The sequence below is a fragment of the Brachyistius frenatus genome, unplaced genomic scaffold (assembly GCF_029030835.1).
Source record: "Brachyistius frenatus isolate BFR_SWC_R1_liver_20210118 unplaced genomic scaffold, ASM2903083v1 Contig_34, whole genome shotgun sequence".
Taxonomy (NCBI): domain Eukaryota; kingdom Metazoa; phylum Chordata; class Actinopteri; family Embiotocidae; genus Brachyistius; species Brachyistius frenatus.
The window spans coordinates 89,906-111,545 of NW_027210633.1; the positions used below are offsets into that span (position 1 = coordinate 89,906).

General features: G+C 40.4%; 3 protein-coding genes across 4 annotated transcripts; 1 reads left to right on the forward strand and 2 right to left on the reverse strand.

Annotated features, from left to right (window-relative positions):
* Nucleotides 1-661: 661 nt before the first annotated feature.
* mpzl2b (myelin protein zero-like 2b) lies at nt 662-8,311 on the reverse strand. Its single transcript, XM_069700477.1, has 5 exons — nt 8,107-8,311; nt 5,140-5,309; nt 3,064-3,274; nt 2,535-2,703; nt 662-1,445 (listed from the first exon to the last, which is right to left on the reverse strand). Exons 1-5 carry the CDS (start codon nt 8,165-8,167, stop codon nt 1,277-1,279), a joined length of 780 nt encoding a protein of 259 aa, XP_069556578.1. The 5' UTR covers nt 8,168-8,311; the 3' UTR covers nt 662-1,276.
* Nucleotides 8,312-9,017: 706 nt separating this feature from the next.
* Nucleotides 9,018-12,032, reverse strand: LOC138622012 (myelin protein zero-like protein 2). Its single transcript, XM_069700454.1, is given in 4 exon segments — nt 9,018-10,168; nt 10,333-10,549; nt 10,662-10,825; nt 11,924-12,032. Coding segments are annotated over 4 exon segments (477 nt in total). The 5' UTR covers nt 11,976-12,032; the 3' UTR covers nt 9,018-10,124.
* A 1,059-nt stretch (nt 12,033-13,091) lies between these two features.
* pafah1b2 (platelet-activating factor acetylhydrolase 1b, catalytic subunit 2) lies at nt 13,092-20,905 on the forward strand. 2 transcript variants are annotated; one of them, XM_069700478.1, is made up of 7 exons: nt 13,092-13,214; nt 13,370-13,503; nt 13,942-14,023; nt 15,565-15,654; nt 16,135-16,251; nt 16,381-16,503; nt 18,484-20,905. In XM_069700478.1, the coding sequence occupies exons 3-7, from the start codon at nt 13,943-13,945 to the stop codon at nt 18,760-18,762; spliced, it is 690 nt and encodes a 229-aa protein (XP_069556579.1). In that variant the 5' UTR covers nt 13,092-13,214; nt 13,370-13,503; nt 13,942; the 3' UTR covers nt 18,763-20,905. The 2 variants fall into 2 exon arrangements, with proteins under 2 accessions (XP_069556579.1, XP_069556581.1); XM_069700480.1 differs by lacking the exon at nt 18,484-20,905 and adding an exon at nt 17,914-18,269.
* The last annotated feature ends 735 nt before the right edge of the window (nt 20,906-21,640 follow it).

Here is a 21,640-nt window from a genome sequence, read left to right on the forward strand (position 1 = left end):
ACATTTCTCACTGAAACTTTTGCTTTGTCTGCTCTCAGCCGATGCTTTTAGAAAGTGAACAAGAGAAATTTGAAGTGGCCGCAGCACAGATAGATAAACAGTCTGCCCCGGTAAGGAGTGGTGTTTGTAATGAGCCAAATTAAACCGCATCTGCTCTTTAAAAATCTATAGTCCATTTATTCCCCATGAAAATTCATGACTTTTTACAACACTGGTCTCGAGCAGTACATTTCCAGCATTTGAGTGGAAGTCCAGTCAAGTGTTCATGTACAGGACAACAAACAAAACTCAGTCGTCAATCTGCATCAATAAAACATACAGAAATTAAAGGGAAAGTATTATATTTTAAAAAGTTGTATAAGAACCTTGATGCTTCAGATGGAGCTTTGTAGCCAAACGGCCACCAACAGCGACGTCACCCATTGGTTTGTGAACTGCCATTATGAAGCCTTGGGTTCAGTTATTGGCCGTGACCATATCTGGACTAGCTGGGGAGGAGCAAACGGGGGAACCTGACTAAATCTGATTGGAAACCCCAACGATACTACATCCTGCTTACCGATAGCAGTAACCTGACTGCACCATAGGCCTGTCAATCAAACAGACACGCCCCCCCCCCCCCAAAAAAAAAAAAAAAAAAAAAAAAAAAAAAAACAAACAAACATATCTATTTGAGGCCATTTCTCTAATTAATGACGGGACTATTTTCAGATGGACTGCCAGAAAACCAAGGAATGATTTTAACCAACATAACCATAATAACATGCGGCCTCATTTTCCATACCCGGACACTACGTCCACTTTTATGTACAGTCTACGATTGGTGTTTAAGATTGCTTGTTTAAAATGAACAAAATATCTTGGGCTGTGAAGGTAGAGAGCAGTGAGCATGTCAAACCTTCGCAGCCCGCATCTTATCTCTGCTTGAGGCTACGGCAGCTCAACGCCACATTAACTGCTACAAGAAAAACACACCTGATTCTCTCAACTGCACTGTGAATGGTCATGTTGCATTATGGGTTATGTAGGCACCCGATTTTGAGAAGGAAGAACAAAGAGGAATGAAAATAATATTTCTGGTTCTATGTCATCAATTTTTATACTTCTTCTAAACTGTCCATTTTTGTGTAGAAGTGCAATGCTAAACTGGTGGAGAATGGCTATGCTGTAATTCAGTGACCATGGCACCCTTAACTCTGAAAAAATATAATAAATGACACATCATCCGAACATTTAAACTATGTTAAAGAATAACGAAGACGATTGATGAGTCGATCTAATCATCATCATCGTCGTCGTCGTCGTCGTCATCATCATCATCATCTTCATCGAGATCTTCTTCCTCCTCATCATCTCCGCTGCTGGGCTCAAACTCTTCATCATCTGAACTCCCAACTTCTATTTCCTTTCCCATAACTTTCAGGTGAACTGCCTCTTCAGGTAGACTGACGTGACCCCGCCAAACAATTTCAATCACACACACACACACACACACAAACATAGGCAGTGAGACAGGTGGATATCTTTGCACATGAACGTGTAGTAAATAAACAAAAGGCATTGGTTTACCTCAGCAAGCATCCAAAATAATAGAAAAGGAGAAACCCAGAATCCTCAGCTTGAAACCAACCCAGCCCAGAGAGTCAATGCACTCCTTCTTGCCTTAGACAGCGATGGCCAAAAACATCCGTTCAACATTTCTCCACTAAAACCAGTTCATTGTTCTCTGGATATGTATCTGTACAATTCTTGACCTGTATTCAGAGTAATAACAACCAACATTTGTTATTGCAGCTGCAGCCCAGAATCATCTGCTCATGTCTGCTTCAAAACTCAACCCTTCAGTAGAAAGCGTTAGAGAGGATATGACTCAATTCACTGCAGCAGTATCATGTATGAAGTGATTTAGTGCTCTTTAGGGATGCACTTGATTATGTGCAAAACCCATTACAGTTGCTTTAGGTTAAAAAATTATTCAGTTAAAGCATAAATCTGTAATACATTATTATAATAAAACATGAATAATTATTTTCTTTATTTAAAAAAAGTAAACACCAACACATTTAAGTGGGCACTATGGTTACATCAAATGAGCAAATCAATACAGAAAAAAATGCAAAAGAGCCTCATTGGTGCCATCAGCACTGCTGCTGTGATTTGAGGTTAATGGAAAAGCTTTAGAGCCGCACTTAGAAAAATCCATCCATATTTACATCTCCTCGTCTACAGTTTAAAAACTCTGATAAAATCACATTTTTAGTTGCAATCGACGGCAACTTTTAGTAAAAACATATAAAAATATGTAGATTTAGAATTACAACATTAGAAAGAGTGGTACATTATGTCACTAATACTGAAGTAACCTAAATAAACTACAAAAATGTCTGAGAGCTTCACATTGGAGGAGCAAACATGGAAGTAAAAGATGCCTGTTTTTTGTCTCTTCCAGGAGAACGGACCCAAGGAGCCAATCAGACTCCACACAAGTCCCAAGAAGAAAAGGAGCAGAGGGGCTCTGGCTCTCTGGCCCTCACCACACAGTCAGGTCCTTCCGCTCAGAGTCCACTGAGTGCAGCTCAATGTCGTTGTCCATGTGCCTTCGCCTGGAGAGCCTCACCGCCACAAAGATACCGAGGAGGATCAGGATCACAGCGCAGGAACCACCAACTGCGGCCGCCAGGATGCCGATCTCAGAGAGGGATACTAGAAGCAGCGAAGTAGAGAAGACAGTGGAGGTAACAGAGTGTCTCAGTGGTTTAACACACTGTCCTTCTATTCATGACGCAAGCATTACAGTTGCTTTATTGCTCCCACCACTCCATCCCACTCCATGAATGACCTCTGACCTTTCCGTGGAGCTTCCCAAGTAATACAGATAATTTTTTTCTGCCAGGATCAATAATAAAACACCTTTTAAATGCATTCTGAAAACTGATGGTAATAACTGAACAGCAAAAATAAGACAAAAGCCTCCTCTAAAATTTGTGAATTTTCTTTCACTGTAGTTCATTTGATACTGTTGAATACTGATGATACCGAGTCCTTAAGTCGTGTCAGTCTGACCTTTGTTGACAACTCTGAAGACGATCTCTCCACTACTGCCGTGCACATCTGGACGGTTGCGCACTTTGCAGATGAAGGTACCATTGAAGGTTGGAGACACCTCATGCAGGGTGATGGACGCGTCCTGTCTCATAATGTCTCCCGACCACACTGCATGGTCTTTAAAACGTCCTTCGTGGGGAGGGTACGGCACCTCCTGGTAGTAAAACACCTGTCAGCAAAGAAGAAAGAGTGCAGAAATCCAAAGAAATTAGAACGCATAAAAAAGTTCTGCTGTTAGCTGGGTAACACAGACCCATATCTACCAGAGCACAAATAGTGTGATAACTCAGCAACAGCACTGGGCTGTGAAATGAATTTGCCATAAGCGCACTGTGGTACAAACTGTACCCTGATACCCAGAAAAACATTCAAAATATCTGTGAAACTATGAAGACTATTTTCTAAGCAAATCACTCATTCATAATATGCCCTCTAACCTGTCATCTTTTTAACTATTAGGTGCAGGATTTATATTAAAAATCCATATTAATAAATTAAATTCTTGCAATTCATATCTCGGGCAGTGACGCAGTGCATTTTTGTGGCAGCCTTTTGAGTGGAAAAGAACTCATGTTTAGTGTGCTGTGGGACACTCCCCACCTACCAGACGATATGAGGGAGGCGAGGGAGGCACCCTAATCAGGTGCCTGAATTGCCTCAACTGGCTCCTCTCAACATATAAATGTAGTGGCTCTACTCTTGAGTTCCTCCTGGATGGCTGAACTCCTCACTCTGCCACAGAGAGTGAGGCCCACCTGCCTGTGAACATAACTAATTTTAGCCGCTCAAGTTTGTGATCTTATTGTTTCGGTCATTACCCAGAGACCATAACCATAGAGTGAGGGTAAGGATGTAGTCTTCATTTTGTTTGGTTTTTATTAATTTGCAAGTAAATCAGAGTTGTATTTAGGCCTGAGACCATTTAGGGTTTTATAGACAAGTAATGGGAATTTAAAATCTATCCTCTGACACACAAGAGGCCAATGCAGTGATTTAAGGGCTGGTGCAATGTGCTCCACTCTCTTAGTGTTACTGAGGACGCTGGCAGGAGCATTCTGGATGAGCTGTGGCTGTCTGGTTGAGACTAATACCTGTGAAGACACCAATGCAATAGTCCAGCTTGCTGAAAATAAAGGCGCAAACATGTTTTTTTCTGTACCTTGTTTAGATAGAACTACTTTAATCCTTCCAATGGTTTTAAGGTTGTAGTTGGCTGATTTTGTAATTGTCTTTATGTGGATGATAAAATGTACTATAGGCCAGATTTCTGGCTTCATTTATAGCTCATAGAGTCATGGATTCAATTTGAGCCCTGACTTTTCATCTCTCTTTTCTGAGACAGTTATTTCATTTTTTTTTTTTCATTGTTCAGTTGTAGAATTTTCTTGGCACACTTTGGGCCCCTTAGTACCAATTGAGCTTCGTTTAAACGCCCCAGCCTACCTGAGTATTGTTGCTGACCATGTCCATCCCTTTATGACCACAGTGTCCAGTGTTCCAGCAGGATAACGCACCATGTTACAAAGCTCAAATCATCTCTATCTGGTTTCTTGAACATGACAATGAGTTCACTGTACTCCAATGGCCTCCACAGTCATCAGATCTCAATCCAACAGAGCACCTTTGGGATGTGGTGGAACGGGAGATTCGCATCATGGATGTGCAGCCGACAAATCTACAGCAAACTGCGTGATGCTATCATGTCAATATGGACCAAAATCTCTGAGGAATGTTTCCAGCACCTTGTTGAATCTATGCCATGAAGAATTAAGGCAGTTCTGAAGTCAAAAGGGGGTCCAACCCGGTACTAGCAAGGTGTACCTAATAAAGTGGCCGGTGAGTGTATATGTCAGAGCCAGCCACCAGTAACAGCCACTGACAGCTGTAAAAGGAGGCTAAATATATTGACTGACTGCCGATACAAGAATTGAAGTGAGGAGATGAACCAAATTTTATATTATTTACATTAAAATATTGAGGATCAACACCTATACGTGTCTATAAATATGGCTGGATTTCACAGTTTCTACTCACCGACTCATCATATCCTGAATTAATGGCTCGGAAAATCCAGGACACGGTGACGGACTGAGGCGACACTGGGTGCTTGGAGCTGAAGGTGCACTTCAGTTTCACATTTGTCCCGTTGACCGCTTCCACCTCACTCGGAGTGTAAATGTCTATCCCACTGACATATCGCACCCCTGAAATAAACACAACCAAGTGAGAGAGATAAATCATCAAAATTGAACCTTCCTCACAAACCTCCAGTGACTCATTCAGAGAACACGCTGTAAGTTCATGGTGCTGACTGCCCATGTAACTGTGTCTGATTTCAGAACTGTTCATTAAACCATCCAAACAAAGAGGAGCTTTTTGCACTAATCAGCTCTGAAACGCCACAAAACATCTTATTTGTAATAACTGGTAACTTTGTTTTTGTTGTTCTGCTGATTAGGTTGTCAGTTAAAACACAAATGTCCTTGACAGTTAAGAGCGAAGATCAGGTGCCACATATCTCTGGTGTTTATTGGTTTTGACTATGAACTGTGACTTTCTCAGTTTCCTGTGATGACAGCTGCTCTCAAATTCTACCACCACTGCTTCAGACATGATTTTCCACCTTTCTACATGACCAAAAGTACAACAAACTGCTCATAATTCAAATATGTCCACAGCTACCACACCTACTACGAGTTAATGATTATTAGTGTGTTTGAGTACAGAAAGTCAGCTCGCACCTCCTCTACAGGTGCCTTAAAAACACAGTAATACATATGTCATATGAAAATCACAGCTTTGGATGTTTTTGATTCAGCATCAAATCACACCTATTAATGAGCCATAAATAAAGTATTTTTCAACATGGTTTACTTGAAGTTGTGGTTCGTCATACTAAGTACTGTCTGGCAACTGTTCATCTGCCTCAAGGTCTATGGTGAGGTTTAATAGTTGAGCTAAATCTGGATGGCACCATCAGCCAAAGTGATGAACAGTTGTCCTGAGGATTAAAACATTCCTCCCAATAAACCACAGAAGAAGAAACCAAGAATGTCCTGTAATCCTGGACAGAGAGGCAGCAAAGAAAATGGATGACTGAAGAAGAAAGTTGAACTTATCAGGAGAAGAGAACATGGTCAGTGTCTTTGTATGGAAAACGTCTACACAATTTTCCATAAAGCAGTTCAGAGGAATTAACAACAAAAATGTTCCTACTGAAAAATGTACTTACATCAATTTACAAATTCCACTATTTGTAGAGATTTACTGTTTGGCACTTGATCTATTTTTTAAGCAATTTATTTATTCATGTGTACAGTTCCTTACATGTATGAAAATTTGATTGGGTTACTCCATCTAATCTCTGAAAACATGATCAATTTCTCTTATTGATTCCAGCACACTTTGCATTTATTTGTATTACAAGGCCTGCTACACATTATCTATCACCCGTGATGGCATGAGACCGCTTATCATTTAAACATCAACTCAGGCGTCCCCACCACAACCCAGCCCACCACACCAGGTGTTTTCAAGTCTACCTGCCCGAACAGCTGCTCCATATTCACGACTGGCAGGCTAATTGTGCAAAACAGCTGCTGCCTCCACAAAAGAAAGATCATATTATTTCGAACTAAAAGCCAACATACTTTATGTTGTTCACACACACCATGCAGCAGGGCCGATTTTTATTATTTCTTAGAATTTAGAAGAAAAAAAACTGCAACTTAAATTACACCAATAAAAAAACAAAATCAATTTTAAACCCCCATCAGGGGAGTCAACCAAGGTAGTTTTCCAAAAATCAGATGGATGGAGGTGTGCTCTATGATATTATATTGTTCTATGTTGGATGTATTTGTTGACTTGCTGAAATTTACTGAAAGAAAGAATTGACACGTTTATCGACTGATCTCTAACAAAATGTCACTAATCAGCACAAGAACACAGACATCCTTTAACTGCTCATCTGGGCAGACATAAACATGAACATTGGTCGTAAAGTAAACCCGTCCGCATTAGCACCCAATGTTCAGTTTCAGTTGTTGTTTCCACTAATTTACATTACCCCTTAGTAGAACAAACTTCCAGCTTTTGCAACAAAAAAAAAAACTGCCTTCATTATGTTTTAGTTACATGACACCCCCACACAGTGTTTGGGATTAATTCAGCAGGAATTCAAGCATCATCTGAAGCCCTTAGATGGTGATTATCACATATCTGTGGTATCAAATCAGAAACTTGTGCATTCCTTCTCGGACCATTTTATGTTACCTTGAAAGAGAAAACAACACTATCATCCCATGCAAATGTGTGAGTCTTGAAAGCAAATGTTGGAGTGTAATTGTACAAATTATTTAACTTTTTCAGCAAAGCTGACACGTGGTGCAAACAGGAATTCAATGTGTAGGTCATTATGATTGCATTTTTTTTTTTTTTTTTTTTTTTTTTACACAAAACGGAAATTATTCAAATGTTTTACCCACTATTAAGAATGAGTGAGATGCATGGACTGTAAATAAAAGATCAATGTTACAAATGTTATGGATTTGGGGGCGAGCAGTTCACCATGCCTTTTATGTTTTATCAATAATTTTACTAATTGTGAAAAATACACAGAACTGCGAGGACAATGGTATAATATAATGTATGTACGATGACAAGTAATGGCCTTAAAATTACCAGACAGTCCTATCAACACCTATATTATATTCTTGTATGTATAAATTGTGTTTGTGTAAAAATAAGTGCACCTTACACTGCCATAGTAGTCCGCAGGGTGCAGCAGGAGTGGTTAAATTAAAAGTGGACCTGGGCCTGAGACTCCTTACACGCTTTGTTAGGCTTCTGGACGACGTCCTGCAAACGAGCCCTGCTTCATAATCTATTTTTGCCCAAATATCGCACAGCAATATTAAACATATCGTTAAACTGTTTTGGCGTCACGGAGCGGAACCCAAAAATATAATGAGTCGTTTCCAGGAAGTTATTTAAACTCACCTGGCACCACGAAACATCCCAGCAGAAGCACAGGCCATATCCGATACATGGGATGAAACATTTAAACAGCCTCGATTCCGGCGGGTTAAGTCGGCTATAAAAGTGCCCTCGTAAGTTTATTAGAGGGGGTCATGAACTTAAATGTCACCGAAGACTGTCGGAGAACAGCGAGTCCACGCGTCGGTGGTGAGAATGAGTTTTTCCCCATGCAAAACACCTGATGGGCGGGGTTTACTCCCACACTTGGATAACCTGTTCACCTGCACAACTTGCCAGTCAGCATTTACACTGCGTCGGTTGTGCGGTGAGATCACCCAAAGAAGCCTCAAGGTTTGGCTCTATCAGCATGCGCATTCCGTTTGACGAGTCAAGGAGCCAGGTGAAATGTTAAATTACAAAAGTCAAGTCATCTGCTGACTGGTACCATCTTGTGGCCACCGTATCATATCACAAAAAAAACTACCGAGCCAAAATCAACCAAAATGGTGCGTTAGCCTAATGTTAGCAGACTGCAGTAAATTATGAACATCACTGGCATATAGGTAAGGCTGATTTCTGTAACTCACTTAAACAATATTTAGGTCACAAATATTATCATTGTTGTTCCTCTAATTATTGTTCATTTCAGGGTTTAACTGCGGGTTCCATCACAAAAAGACTTCAAGAGTTCCCTCTTGAAAAAAAAAAAGACTTACTTACCTTAGATTTATTATCTCCGGCAGGAAAACAAATATGAAAATCATGCCAAGGATTAAAAAGGAACACCACAAATGTACGAGATTTGTTTCACTTGGACAGTGAAATTAAATTGAACTGTAATTTGTTGATTTTTCTAATGCATTATCATTGATTTATGACCTATTAACATTAAAGGAAATTAATTAATTAATTTCTGATGGTTTTAGGTTTCTACATCACGCTATTATTTGCATATAAAGTTACAAATACATTTTCTGAGTATAAGTCTTGAACTCATTGAAGCTGCTCAGGAGGATAAATGAACAACATATTAGACTTTACTTGAATTGCAGCCTGAGTGGTCACGATAGTGTAATGACCTTAAAACATCCAGCAAAAGAAATACAGACTGATTTCAGATTTAATAGACGTGGTTTACGCAAAGTAAGCAAATAAACTAACTGCACTACATCTGGACCATTCAGGTTCAAGTTAGCAGACACTGCTGAAGTGCTCTTGAGAACAGATGACCTATTTGTTCCACTGGTCAAGCAACATTCTCCTAAAGATATCCAACTTATATTTGAAATACCACGTTTAAATGAACATAGTGATGGTAAGTAGAACACTGACATAACACAGTCTCAGTGGAGTGCAAATAAAAGGACACAACACATTTTCATGTCAACAGAATATTTAGAAAGAAACCTGACAGTGACCTCATCCATGTGTCATCATTATGGTCATTGGTCTACACGAGGATAAGTAACCACTAAAAGTAATAGGAGGATGGAAATATAAAGCAATTCATCGTTTTTACTTCCGGATTAACTTTATCGAAAGTGCAGTAATAAGAAAAAACTGAAATCAAATCAGTAGTTGGTCAATATTTGCCTGTAAAAAAGTGCTAGTTCTTCTGTTGGTTCACTTGTGCACAGTTTCTCACGATAAATGTCTGGCAGGTTGTTCCAAGCATTTGAGAGAACTCGCCACAGTTCCTTTGTGGATCCAGGCTCTCTTCTGTCTCTTCATGTAATCCCAGTCTGACTCCATAATGATGAGAAAAGCGCCCTGCGAGGGCCACATCATCTGTTGCAGTACTCCTTGTTGTTCTTTTCTCCGAAGACGGTTCTTTATGACTGTGTGGCTGTGTGTTTCGGGTTGTTGACTGAATTTGCCTTTCTGATCAGGCAGAATTAAAATATATCTGTGCTTAAAGCTTCACTACTGTAGGTCCTCCTTTATAGACTATAGATGGCTTTGTTTCTGCCTCTATTTGGATTAATGATAATACTTGAACTTTGACCTTTTTCTTAATAAGTGTACTCACATAGCACAAGTCAAACCCCCATCATATCGTACAAAGTCAAGAACCACTCAAAACCTGCAAAGGACAATAGAGAAAGTTAGGGATCAGCTGTTTTAAGTTGTGTCCTCCAATGAGCTCTGGCTTAACAGTAAATTCCCTCCCACTGCCTCAGAGACCACAAGAGAGAACACACTGACACAAGGTTTTGTACATATGAAAGTACAAAAAAAAAAGCCTACTTGAAGTCTTGTTGACGACTCTGAGTATAACCTCTCCCACTCTGCCGTGTGCATCTGGTGGGTTCAACACCTTGCAGGTGTAGGAACCATCAAAGTCAGGGGTCACCTGCCGCAGGGTGATGGAGGCGTCGTTGTTGTTGACATCCCCTGACCACACCACACGTTTTCTAAATTACCCTACAGTGGCAGGGTATGGCCTTTTATTGTAGTGGAAAATCTAAAGCACACACACAAAAATTCCCAGTTTGATTTTATACTACAAAATAATGCCTAAAAAATACACTAAAACACAGTCAAAACTTGTCATAATAGATCATCATAAAACACACTGCCTGCTGGCGTTCACCCTTGGGTTGAAAGGACCAGGATATCGATAGAAATTGTGACACAGCAGCCAAGGATGTGAACCTGCACTTCAGATTGACATCTGTCCCGTTGACTGCTTCCACTTCATGTGCAGTGAAAATGGAAACCCCACTGACTTGTCGCAGCCCTACAGAAACAACAACAACACTGAAATAAAATGTGTCAAAGAACTCCGATCAACATGTAGGCTAATACACACACAGTCACACTCACACACTCTGACGGAGTGATCTTCCATTTTATGCTGCCCTTATGAATTTGACATTTACAGCCCAAATTTATTTTATTTTAAAAGAAATTAAAAACCACGGACAAGAAACATACTGGCTTAAAAAAAATCTTTGAAAGGCATCGAGTGTCTTCTTATATCCATCATGTATGTCTAGAATTTACTCTGCTAAATAATCAACATTTCTTGTGTTCTTTGTCCGTAGCTACAAATTGTGAATTTAGTCAGTACAGTTCTTTATGCCGATAGTGACATTTTGTTACCTACATTTTGGTTGATGCTCTCTGTTTGCCACTTGTTAATGATTGTATGAGTCGATTGATTTCAGAGGGTCGACGCAGTGTGTGCATTCCAAATAACACAAATCATCCTGGAGAGGATCTTTTTTTTTTTAACATGAAAACTAAGCCAAGCTGACGCATCATTTGATACACGTCATGTTTAGATTTTATGCATGGTACCGAAATGCAAAAGGATTAAAAAGATTTGTAGATGAGCACACTAAATCAGTGTCTCTTCATTCAGTGGAAAACTTTTTACTATAATGAAAAAAAAAAAAGAAAGCTCAAGACTAAAGTCACACATGATCTAACACTTCATCGCAAGATATTTCATTGGTCACATATCCAATCCTACAGTTACTATGTAAAGTAAAAATATTTAACTTATCTTCTTATGTCTCGTAGATTCTGCAAGTAGTTTAACAAATTTAATTGAATAACAGTGGCATATATAAATTTAAGATTTAAAAAATATATGATAAAATATCCTTACATGAAAAATGTTCCAGTAGTAAACAAACCCATTTTTTTACATACACTTTTAAAATAATAGACACTTTTTGTGAGCAGTTAATAAGTCTATAAGAATATAAGAAATATTTTTAAAGTGTATTGAGCTCACATAGTTTTCTTTTCGTGCAGTGAGCTCAGGCTCTGAGTCTGTATACTGTCATACATGTGAAGTGTTTTTCTGAGGTAGGTTGTTCAAACTCACCAGGCACCAAAAATCTTCCAAAGAGAACCAAAAGCAGAATCTTCTGATACATGTTTTAAAAACTCCTGCACAAAACACCTGACTGAAAGTAGTGGTCGATAGATTTCCAACAGCTATTGACTGCTGACTGCAGATCATATGTTGGTGCTGAAAATATATATTGCAGGACCTGGTGGGTGGAGCTGCATTCAGCCTGCAAGGGCTTCCTTACAACTTGCTATTGAACTTTCTGGGCCTGTCTGCTCATGTAAACAAAACCTGCTGGGACGGTTTTGATGGATTAATAAATGCCTTTATGCACTGCGTCAGGCAATATGAAAGGTATCTGCCCTTATACAGTATATATTAATATGTATGTATATTTTGAACTGCACAACACCAGCAGACAGTATAACACTTCAGCATTGAATGCGAGAATGTAACAGAAAGGACAATATTATTCAAGAGCTGATTTTAATCAGAAGAAATTGGGAAAACAATGGAATTTGAACACATCAAGAAAAAACTGAAAAAACTAATAAGAGTTTTCACTTTACTGCATAATTTCAATCTGAAGGAATAATAAAACTTATTCCACCTCAGGTCTATTGTTAAAAATTCTATTTGCAACAGAGAATCTGTTACCACAAACGCTAACCATAAGTGTAAAAGAATGCCTATTGAAAAAATAAATTAATTGTGTGTTTATGAGGTTCAATTAGTATAATTACACTAAAATGTTATGTTGTGTGGTTTTTCTGGAGGTTGGCTGATCTGCTTTGTGTAAGAACCTCAACTGTCTTACGGTGATCTGGTCGCTCCTGTGCAGATTTTATATGAACTGTGATAAACGACAGATTTACCTTTGTTTTATATTAAATACAAAATGTTTAATTCAGTGGTGCCAATCAGAATGACAAACAAAAAACAACATTGTATTTTTTTTTTTATCCATTTATTATGGTCGTAATTGAAAGCATAGCCTACAATATTTGCACCAAATGTGAACAGCTAGAAACAGCTAGAAACTACGAAGCTGACATTTCCTGTATTTTCTACGGTGCTTGAATGCAGCGTTTGATCTAACGCGACCATGATGCATTGCGGTCAGCTGACGGCGCCAGGATCGGTGATGGGACGCAAGCGGAAGCGAGAGATCCAGTCAACAACAGCAAAGATCTCGGGTCAAAACTAAAAGTCACACTGGCACCGAGGCGTTAATTCTCTTCACCATCCGGTGTCTGACACCCACTGAAACGTACTCCTCATATAACAACAAAATAACTTCGTTGTTTGGAACAAATGTTTTAGGGTACGAAGTTTGTCCCCAAACTCACGGCCTACCCATGATGCATTGCGGGGACCAGTTGTTTGGTTGCCTACCAACCGTGTTACGGCTCGTGGTGTCAGTCGAAGCAGCGTCGCTCTCCCCCCTGAAACGGTCTCTGTCTCTGTCTCTGTCTCTAGGTTGTCCTCTTGACACACCTTTTGTTGTCTCGCCTAGCTACAGCCAGCTAACGGTTGCTAGCGAGCATCATCCGCATCGACGAGCCGACAGCAGTGAAGTGAAGTCGGGGAGCCGAGAAGTGACACCCTATCAGGTAGCTTCTTTGATCAATTACGGAGTAATTTCTGCTTTAAAAAAAAATATATATATATAAATATAAATATATATGAACGACGGGCGTGTCAAACGTGTATCAAGAGATGCAGCCTGGTAGCTGGCTGGCTGGCTAACGAGCAAACGTCAGATATCCAGTAAGTTCAGCGGAGTTATTAATGCGACCTGCTCCGAGATCTACAAACAAACACCCTCCTAGAAAGAGAAAGAAGTGGCCTACATCCGTCTTACGTCTGTCTGTCTGTCTGTCTGTCCTGAAGCGTTAAGCTGCTGCATCCCAAGCAAAGGTTGCTTTCCTCTTATTTTGCCGTTTCACCAACAATAAACAATCTCTCTCCTTATAGACTCATTATCATGTCTTATATATATATTAACACTACGCATCGTTTGTGATTTAAACTGTGTTTATCTTCTTCAGGATGAGCGGGGATGAACTGAACCCAGCTGCGGTGGCTCAGCCGGTAGAGGATGTTCACGGAGACGCCCGGTGGATGTCACAGGTGTGTTTGTTCACCACGTGTTTTATAAGTCACGTCAGATATGCTTCGTGTGTGTGTGTGTGTGTGTGTGTGTGTGTGTGTGTGTGTGTGTGTGTGTGTGTGTGTGTGTGTGTGTGTGTGTGTGTGTGTGTGTGTGTGTGTTGCAGGATTCATGCACTTTACCGTCAGATGTGTGTTACCATCAGTTTACATTGGGTTTGTTTTTTTCAAAGGGCTGATCTATTCTTGGGCAGCGGTGCACAAAGTATTCAGATCCTTTATTGAAGTAAAACTACCAACACAGCAATGTAAAAATACTCCATTACAAGTAAGAGTGCTAGTTGAAAAAGCCTGTTTAAGTATAAGTACTGATTAGTAGCAAACTGTAGTACAAATATCAAAGTAAAACTATACTTTTTTTCCCCCTCTGACTGATATTTTAGGAGATATGTCATTATTAAATTATTAACAGTAAAGCATCAATGTTGCTTCGGTAGCTGCCGGTGATGGGGCTGGTTTGAACTACTTAATATCCAGTTTTATAAACGGGGTCAGCAGACAAGTCTGCGTGTCGTCAGATGATTACAGGGAGAGGAGGAAAGAAAAATCAAAGTTATGATGCATAAATCGGTTTTCATTTTTTTGGACTTTTCCTCTAATCTTTGGTTTTTGTTGAGCTATTTGACCATTTATTAAAATGAAACGGTGTGAGGAGTTTAAAGGGAAAGATTACGATTTGATGGAGCTGCTCTCACTGTATATTGCACCTCAGATGAAATATTGTATTAGCCCTGGAGCAGTGTTGGCCTGCACCTGGGCAGGGCTTGGTGGGAAATTATACATTTTGCATGCTTTTACTATCAGTTGTCACATGGTCTCATTCTTTACATTTACATTGACTTTACATTAATATCACCCTGCCTAGATTCAGTGATTTTATTCTGAGATTTGTTCATCTGCTTCTTTTTATTCTACATTTGATAAAGTCTGACATTTGCCTCTTACCAGTGAGGTAAATGACTTTGCTTTGCTTTGAAGCCAATTATGTTGAAGAGATGTTTGTCTTTCAGTTGATGTTTTGATGATATTGTCAATAACATTAGTGACTAATACAGAGTAAATGGAAAGGTGGATGGTCATTATTATATTAGTTAGGGGTTGTGACTTTAATTTGAAGAAAATAAAATCACGTTCTTCTAAGTTGTAATCATTTGCAGGACTTTTTGTTTGTTTGTTTTGTGGCATCCTGGTTGGTCTCTGGAAGGTTAATCCTCCAAAGGTGATTAGACTGAGCCAGTCTGCTTTACTCCAACCTCTATATCAGATGGGTCACCAGACATGTCTGGACTGATATGGACTTGAAGGATTTTCTCTGACTTTGATGGCTCAGGAGTATTATCCTGCTGCTCAGCGTTACCAATGTCATAACGCAAAAGGTGTTACCTCAGATTTAAGGGCCTGACATGCAGCTCATCCAGGCTTATTGTTTGAATGAATTGTAAATGTCTGTCACAGTCAAGCACTACATCACCTGCTCTCTTGTTTTTTTCTTTTTCTTGCAGCACACAAGATTTGTACAGGAGTGCAAGGATGGTGAACCAGATGTGCTTTTTGTTGGGGATTCAATGGTACAACTAATGCAGCAGTACGAGGTGAGGCGAGATATTTAAGTTTCCTGGAAGTAAAATATATAAACGACTTTGTTAAACAACTAAGATATCATCTCAGATAACACTGCGTGCACCCAGACTGGCTATACAGTCTCTCAGTCACAATGTAGGTGATAATAGAATGAGGGAATCACACAGGAAAATTGCACTAAATTTGAAAACAAAGAAATGGAGATGTCCCCTTCTGTATGTATTTAAACCCACAATGATGTCATCAGCATAACAAAAAAAAACTTTGCGGTGTTGCAACATGAGAAAATATTTGTGAGATATTTTTAATTGGTGCACAAAGGTTTAATACTAGTTTGATATGTACCTATGTTTATTGCCCCACCACTGGTGTCATATTGGTGAGATATATATATACACGTGTAATGTCTCTTGTTCGTGATCAGCATCAGTAGAGTCTAAGCTCCGGAGAAAGCTCATGTTAAAGGCAGACTTGTGGTTTTCTGTCCACAGGTCTGGAGGGAGATGTTCTCTCCTCTTCATGCACTCAACTTCGGCATCGGAGGCGACACCACCTGTAACGTTATGTGGAGGCTGCAGAATGGAGAGCTGGAGAACATCCGTCCCAAGGTGAGACGAGCCTGCCGCACAGGAAGGCAGCTCAGAACAAATTCATGTATACACACTTTCACATCTCGCACACAGAATAGACTGCATTCAGTCAAAGGGATTAAAGTTCCTGTCTGCTCTCTTGTCCAGGTGGTGGTGTTGTGGGTAGGAACCAACAATTATGAACACACAGCAGAGCAGGTTGCTGGAGGAATTCTGGCCATTGCACAGCTGCTCACCTCCCGCCTCCCCAAGGCAAAGATAGTTGCACTGGTGAGTTAAGTCCTATGTCTCCTCTTTTGTTGCTCCTGGTTTATTCCAACGTGTTGGTTGACTGATAATTTAACTTGAGCTAGTTTTTGATGCATTTCACTTATATAAAATTATTAATCAGACATTACTTCATTCAAGAGCTGGTGAAACACTAAAACACTTTAAGGAAGGTCATTAAAGTAAAGTCTAACAGTCGATGTTGATTGTTAGTTGTCAACACGGCACCATTATCAGAATCATCTTACCAAAAAACATGACTGTGATTTATCAATTTATGTCACAATAAAACCTGCAGAGATATGAATGTTAAACATAAGTCACCAGCTTCCCAGTGTGAACACGCAGCTCAAAATAAATCTGTGGTAACATAAAATACACCTGAATGTAACACTCGTAGGCCTGTTAAAATACGAGGCAGTGGTTCTCCTGGGTTGAAGTTGTAACAGCAGAGGTCAGGTGTGCGGGGGGGAAAAAAAAGGAAATTGCTTGTTTGAAAAGTTTTTGTGCACTTGCAAAGCGCCTGTCTGCTGGTACCAGTAGTGGTGCTGAGGCCGGAGTACATACGTGTACTCGGTAATAAGCAGGGGAAAAGTCTGTCTATCTTACATGTGAGGTGTCTCCAGATTTATTATTATATTTTTATTGCACATAATAAAAGTATAATCTTTACCACAATTGTTGACCTCACTTATGCTGTAAAATAATTTAACGCAAATACTACAAGGATCCAAAAAGTCTGTTCCTCCAACAAACACATTCAAAAATGGTGTTTCTAGTTGCTCCCCTTTAAAAACACTGCATCCACTCACTTGTTTAACTTATAATTTATATGATTTACTCTGGGTGACCGTTTACATCCACCTGGTGTTAGCTCGCTGTCTTTCATTCTTCCAGTTATCAAACAGGGTTGATTAAATTAAATGTTCGGCCATTTTTAAATGATTAAATAACTTTGCAGTCATGATGTTTCTTTGAGGGAATTCTCTCCAAATAATATGAAATGCCAAAATCTCTGTCAGGGGATCTATGAGTTGTCTTTGAGATTGACAGTTTTCATACATCACGGTGGCCCTCAGCATAGTAAGGCCCGCCTGCAGGAAGAAGAAAACAGTTGGTGCATGTGGAATACCTGCTGTCTTTGTGTCAAGATGGATCTTCCAGGTGCTGGTTATATCACTGAAATGCGTTTCCTTGTGTATTCCTATCTAATGAGTGTGTTTGCTGTAGCGTTACAAGGGAGGTGTAGGACTGTTTTTTTCTTTGGCAAATACATGATCACCATTGCTTGCGTCATTGTTTACATCTACAAGGTCTGTGAATAGAGCTGGATATGATGCTTCTGTAGAGCAAAATATTCCTATTTTTTTTCTCTTCTCTCCTCTCCTCTCCTCCATTTTTCACAATTGTTAGAATTTCTTCCATTTATCTGTTTAAAAACATCTGGATGAAACGGAAAACACATTTCCACAACCATTTCCTCGCTGGCACTCTTCTAATGACATCATTTCATTGTGCCCAATTCTTCTGTGTTGGTTTAGTTGCACACGAGTGGACAATAAGCGCCACCAACTGTTTTAACTTCTGATATTTGACTGGACTGCAATTCAACGAGAATCTTTTGACATTCACCTTATGAATTTAGTTGCATTACAGCACCACCGTGGGCACATTTGTTTTAATTTGATTTGTTGGATTTGCAGCCAAAAACACAGCAGTCAAAGGCGGTATTTATATGTTTCAATGCCAAATAAATGGCTCTTATTCCCTATCATTTGTATGTGTATTATTAAACTCCGAGTAGGCTTATACTTTAATCGGCATAAAATGAACAGAAGGAGACAATTAAATTGTTTATCACAAATATTTGTATGACAATTGTCAACAAAAATTGAATGGTCGTGACAGCTCAACTATAATCCCTAAATCCCCAAAACATATTAATCCTCATATTTGAGTCCAAACTATTTTTGTGGACCTCAGGGTTTGTTGCCTCGAGGGGAACGTCCCAACCCGCTGAGGGAGAAGAACGCTGCTGTTAACGGCCTCCTGCGCTCCTGGCTGCCCCGATTGGGCCGGGCTCAGTTCTTGGACGTGAGCGGGGGGTTCGTCCACTCAGACGGAAGCATCAGCCCACAGGACATGTTTGACTTCCTCCACCTGACGCCGACGGGTTACCGCGCCATGGCCAAGCCCCTCAGCGACCTGCTGCTGCAGATGCTGGAGGAGATTCCGGAGGAGAGACGGGCGTCACTGGTTTGAGGGCTGTGGCCACCACGCACATTTATCCAGAGGCATGCCTCACCCGCCGCTGTGGGGGAGACATGCCACTGGTACCCGGAGGAGGAAGGGCTCACTCTCAGGGGGACGAGGTACCCTGATGCGAGTGGGCCCTCGCGGGGTGTGGGATCAACATTCATGATCGGAGGGGTGGGTGCGGAGAGGTGCCGAAGAGGGAGAGAGACCCTCACTACAGACGTAGACACTGTGATTGCAGTAGTAAGCTCTGTTGCAACAAGGATCCACCAAGGTCACACTCCTCTGAATCACAGACAGATACACTGAGCTCATGTGGGACTGCAGTGGCACTCATACAGATTAATCTCGGCCCGTGGATAAAACCAGTGTTTCCCTCTGCCGCCTGTACCGCAGAGAAAAAAAAACACCATTTAATTTCTTCCTCCATGTTTTCATGCCCATAAAACAGTTAGCTGCGCAGCCTCTTAATAATATACACAAGAAGTCCAGTGCACAGCAGACCCACAGTGTGCAGAACTTTATCTAACAATGTTGTGAGTCTGACATCAAAGAGCAGAGGTTTCCAGCTCAGTACCATCCCTCAAGGTGTCACGAATACATTTAACATCACAAGATAATTTAATGAACTAGAAGCACCTCCTCGGGCTTCTCTAAAGATCTTCTCCAAAAATCATCCAAAAATGAAAGAATCTAATGTAAAATGTTACGAATCAGTGTGGCATGTTTTGGGATCGACTCCTGAGCAGCACACTATATTATATGTACAAATAACTCACAGATAGATTATTTAGCTTGAAGCGTAAACCTGCATATGAAATCGTTTTCACACATTTACAATGACAGGTTTGTCGGCTCAGTAGTTTTTTTTTTTTTTGTACTTAATCATAAACTCAGCCAAACGAGGAGCACTTAGTCCAACAAATGTTTACTTTTGAACTCTGTGACTAGCTTTTCAATAATAGATTGTGTATCTGGCATGCCCCCCCCCCCCACACACACACACACACACACACACACACACACACACACACACACACAGTAGATCCCACCTCTGACTCCTGTGTCACTCAAGTGTTCAGCTCAAACCGGAAGTTGCTGCATGCCTGTTTTAAGACTATGTTGTAGAAAGCCTCCAGTATTAAATGGCACTGTCAGTCAGTAGCATGTATTTCTATCTATTAGTGATGTTATGCTGCTGAATCTACTTTTCTGATAATGTCAAGGTCTTCCAGAAACACATCCAACCATGCCGCTTAACATTTTAGGTCCAAAATAATCAAGTGACAACTTCAAATAAGCAGGTTACACATTTGTCGAACTAGGTCCTGCCAGCTTTTCAGACTAAGAAAGAAGAGTCCTCCTGCTTTCTTCTTGCAGTGTTAACCATATCATGAATCAGTGCTTATGAGTACAGAATGATGTGGGACATGCCAGAGTTTCTGTCTGCTTCCAAATACCTGTAATCAGACTCTCAAACTTTGGCACAGGCTCTCTCTCCCTCTCCCTCCTTTATATACTGTATTTTCTCTTAGAAGCACTGCTTTATTTGGCCGCCTCTTTAATTTCAAACCCTCTTGTATTTGTAGTCGACTTCTCACCCAGCCCTGCCGCCCTCGATCCTAGTTACTGAATATTTTTAGGACGAAATCGTAGCCACGTGGTTAAGCTCTACTGAACACAGCTATGCTGAATATTATCACGCTGAATGCTAGAACGCAATCACAGGTCGTGTAAAGAAGAAAAAAAAAACAATTTGTCTGTGAGCTTTTGCTGTTCTGTGGCCGAGAGTCTCGTGTGGAGCGTCGAGCTACCCGACGTTACTGCTGTCTTAAGCTCTGCACATTTGCGCGATATGTTAAATATGAATAGTGTATGTGTGTGTGCCTTAAGTGTTCATGAGGACGGTTGTGCACAGTGTGTGGTGCTGGACTGTGGAGGTTGGACGTGCGAGTGTCTAGAAGTGAAGCCAGTTGTATATATAAGACATGAAGTTTGAGAAGATGATGTTTGAAGCGGTGTGTGTGTGTGTGGGTGGGGGGGAGGGGGATTGTGGGAGTCTGTGTTTGCTGTGATACAGTATTTGCACTGTCTTGGCTCATTGTCATGTAATTGAGATAAAGCATTCCAATAAAAATAAAAAAAACAAGGATCTAATCATGTGTTTTCTGTTTCTAGTCATTAGCCAATGATCTGAGTTATCATGTGAGAGCTTTGTTTTCTTTGATAAGATTTTATTTTTGCACAATGCAGACAGACAGGGAATATGGGGGACAGGCGTGCAGTGAAGGTCCATTTGACCCAGAATTAAACTGGGGGCGGGGGGGGGGGTTACTGCTGTTTGCATTTCAGCCCATGTAGTGTGCACCCGAAACACTCAACTATCCGGTTGTAAAAAAATGCTCTAGTTTCTGATGTTTCCACAGCTGTGTGTGTTAGTGTTACGCCTTCACCAACAGAGGGAGGCATTTCATCAGCGAACTGAACAGAGATTTTTTTTATTGCTTAATGTTCTTTCACCACGTTTCTCTCTCTAATGTTGTAATAATTCAACAGCACTTAGAGGAAATACAGACTCCTAAATGCCCAGTTTAAAAACCATTTGCTTAGTTTTGATGTTTCTCATTAAACTGTGACCCACAACTTTTCCCTCCTGAGAGCTCGAATAGTTCCTCCATCTGGAGGCCTTCACTGCAGGCTGAATGTGAAGTCTTAAGTACTGTCAGCACATTCAATTCTAAACAATGAAAAGTAAATGTCTGACGTCATGTGTGCTGGATTTCCATTATGACTTGATGTTTCTGACACCGGAATGATTGAGGAGTTAAAGCTTTTGTTTTTACAAGCGTTTCCATTTTTTGTGGACCGTTTGTGAACTGTAACA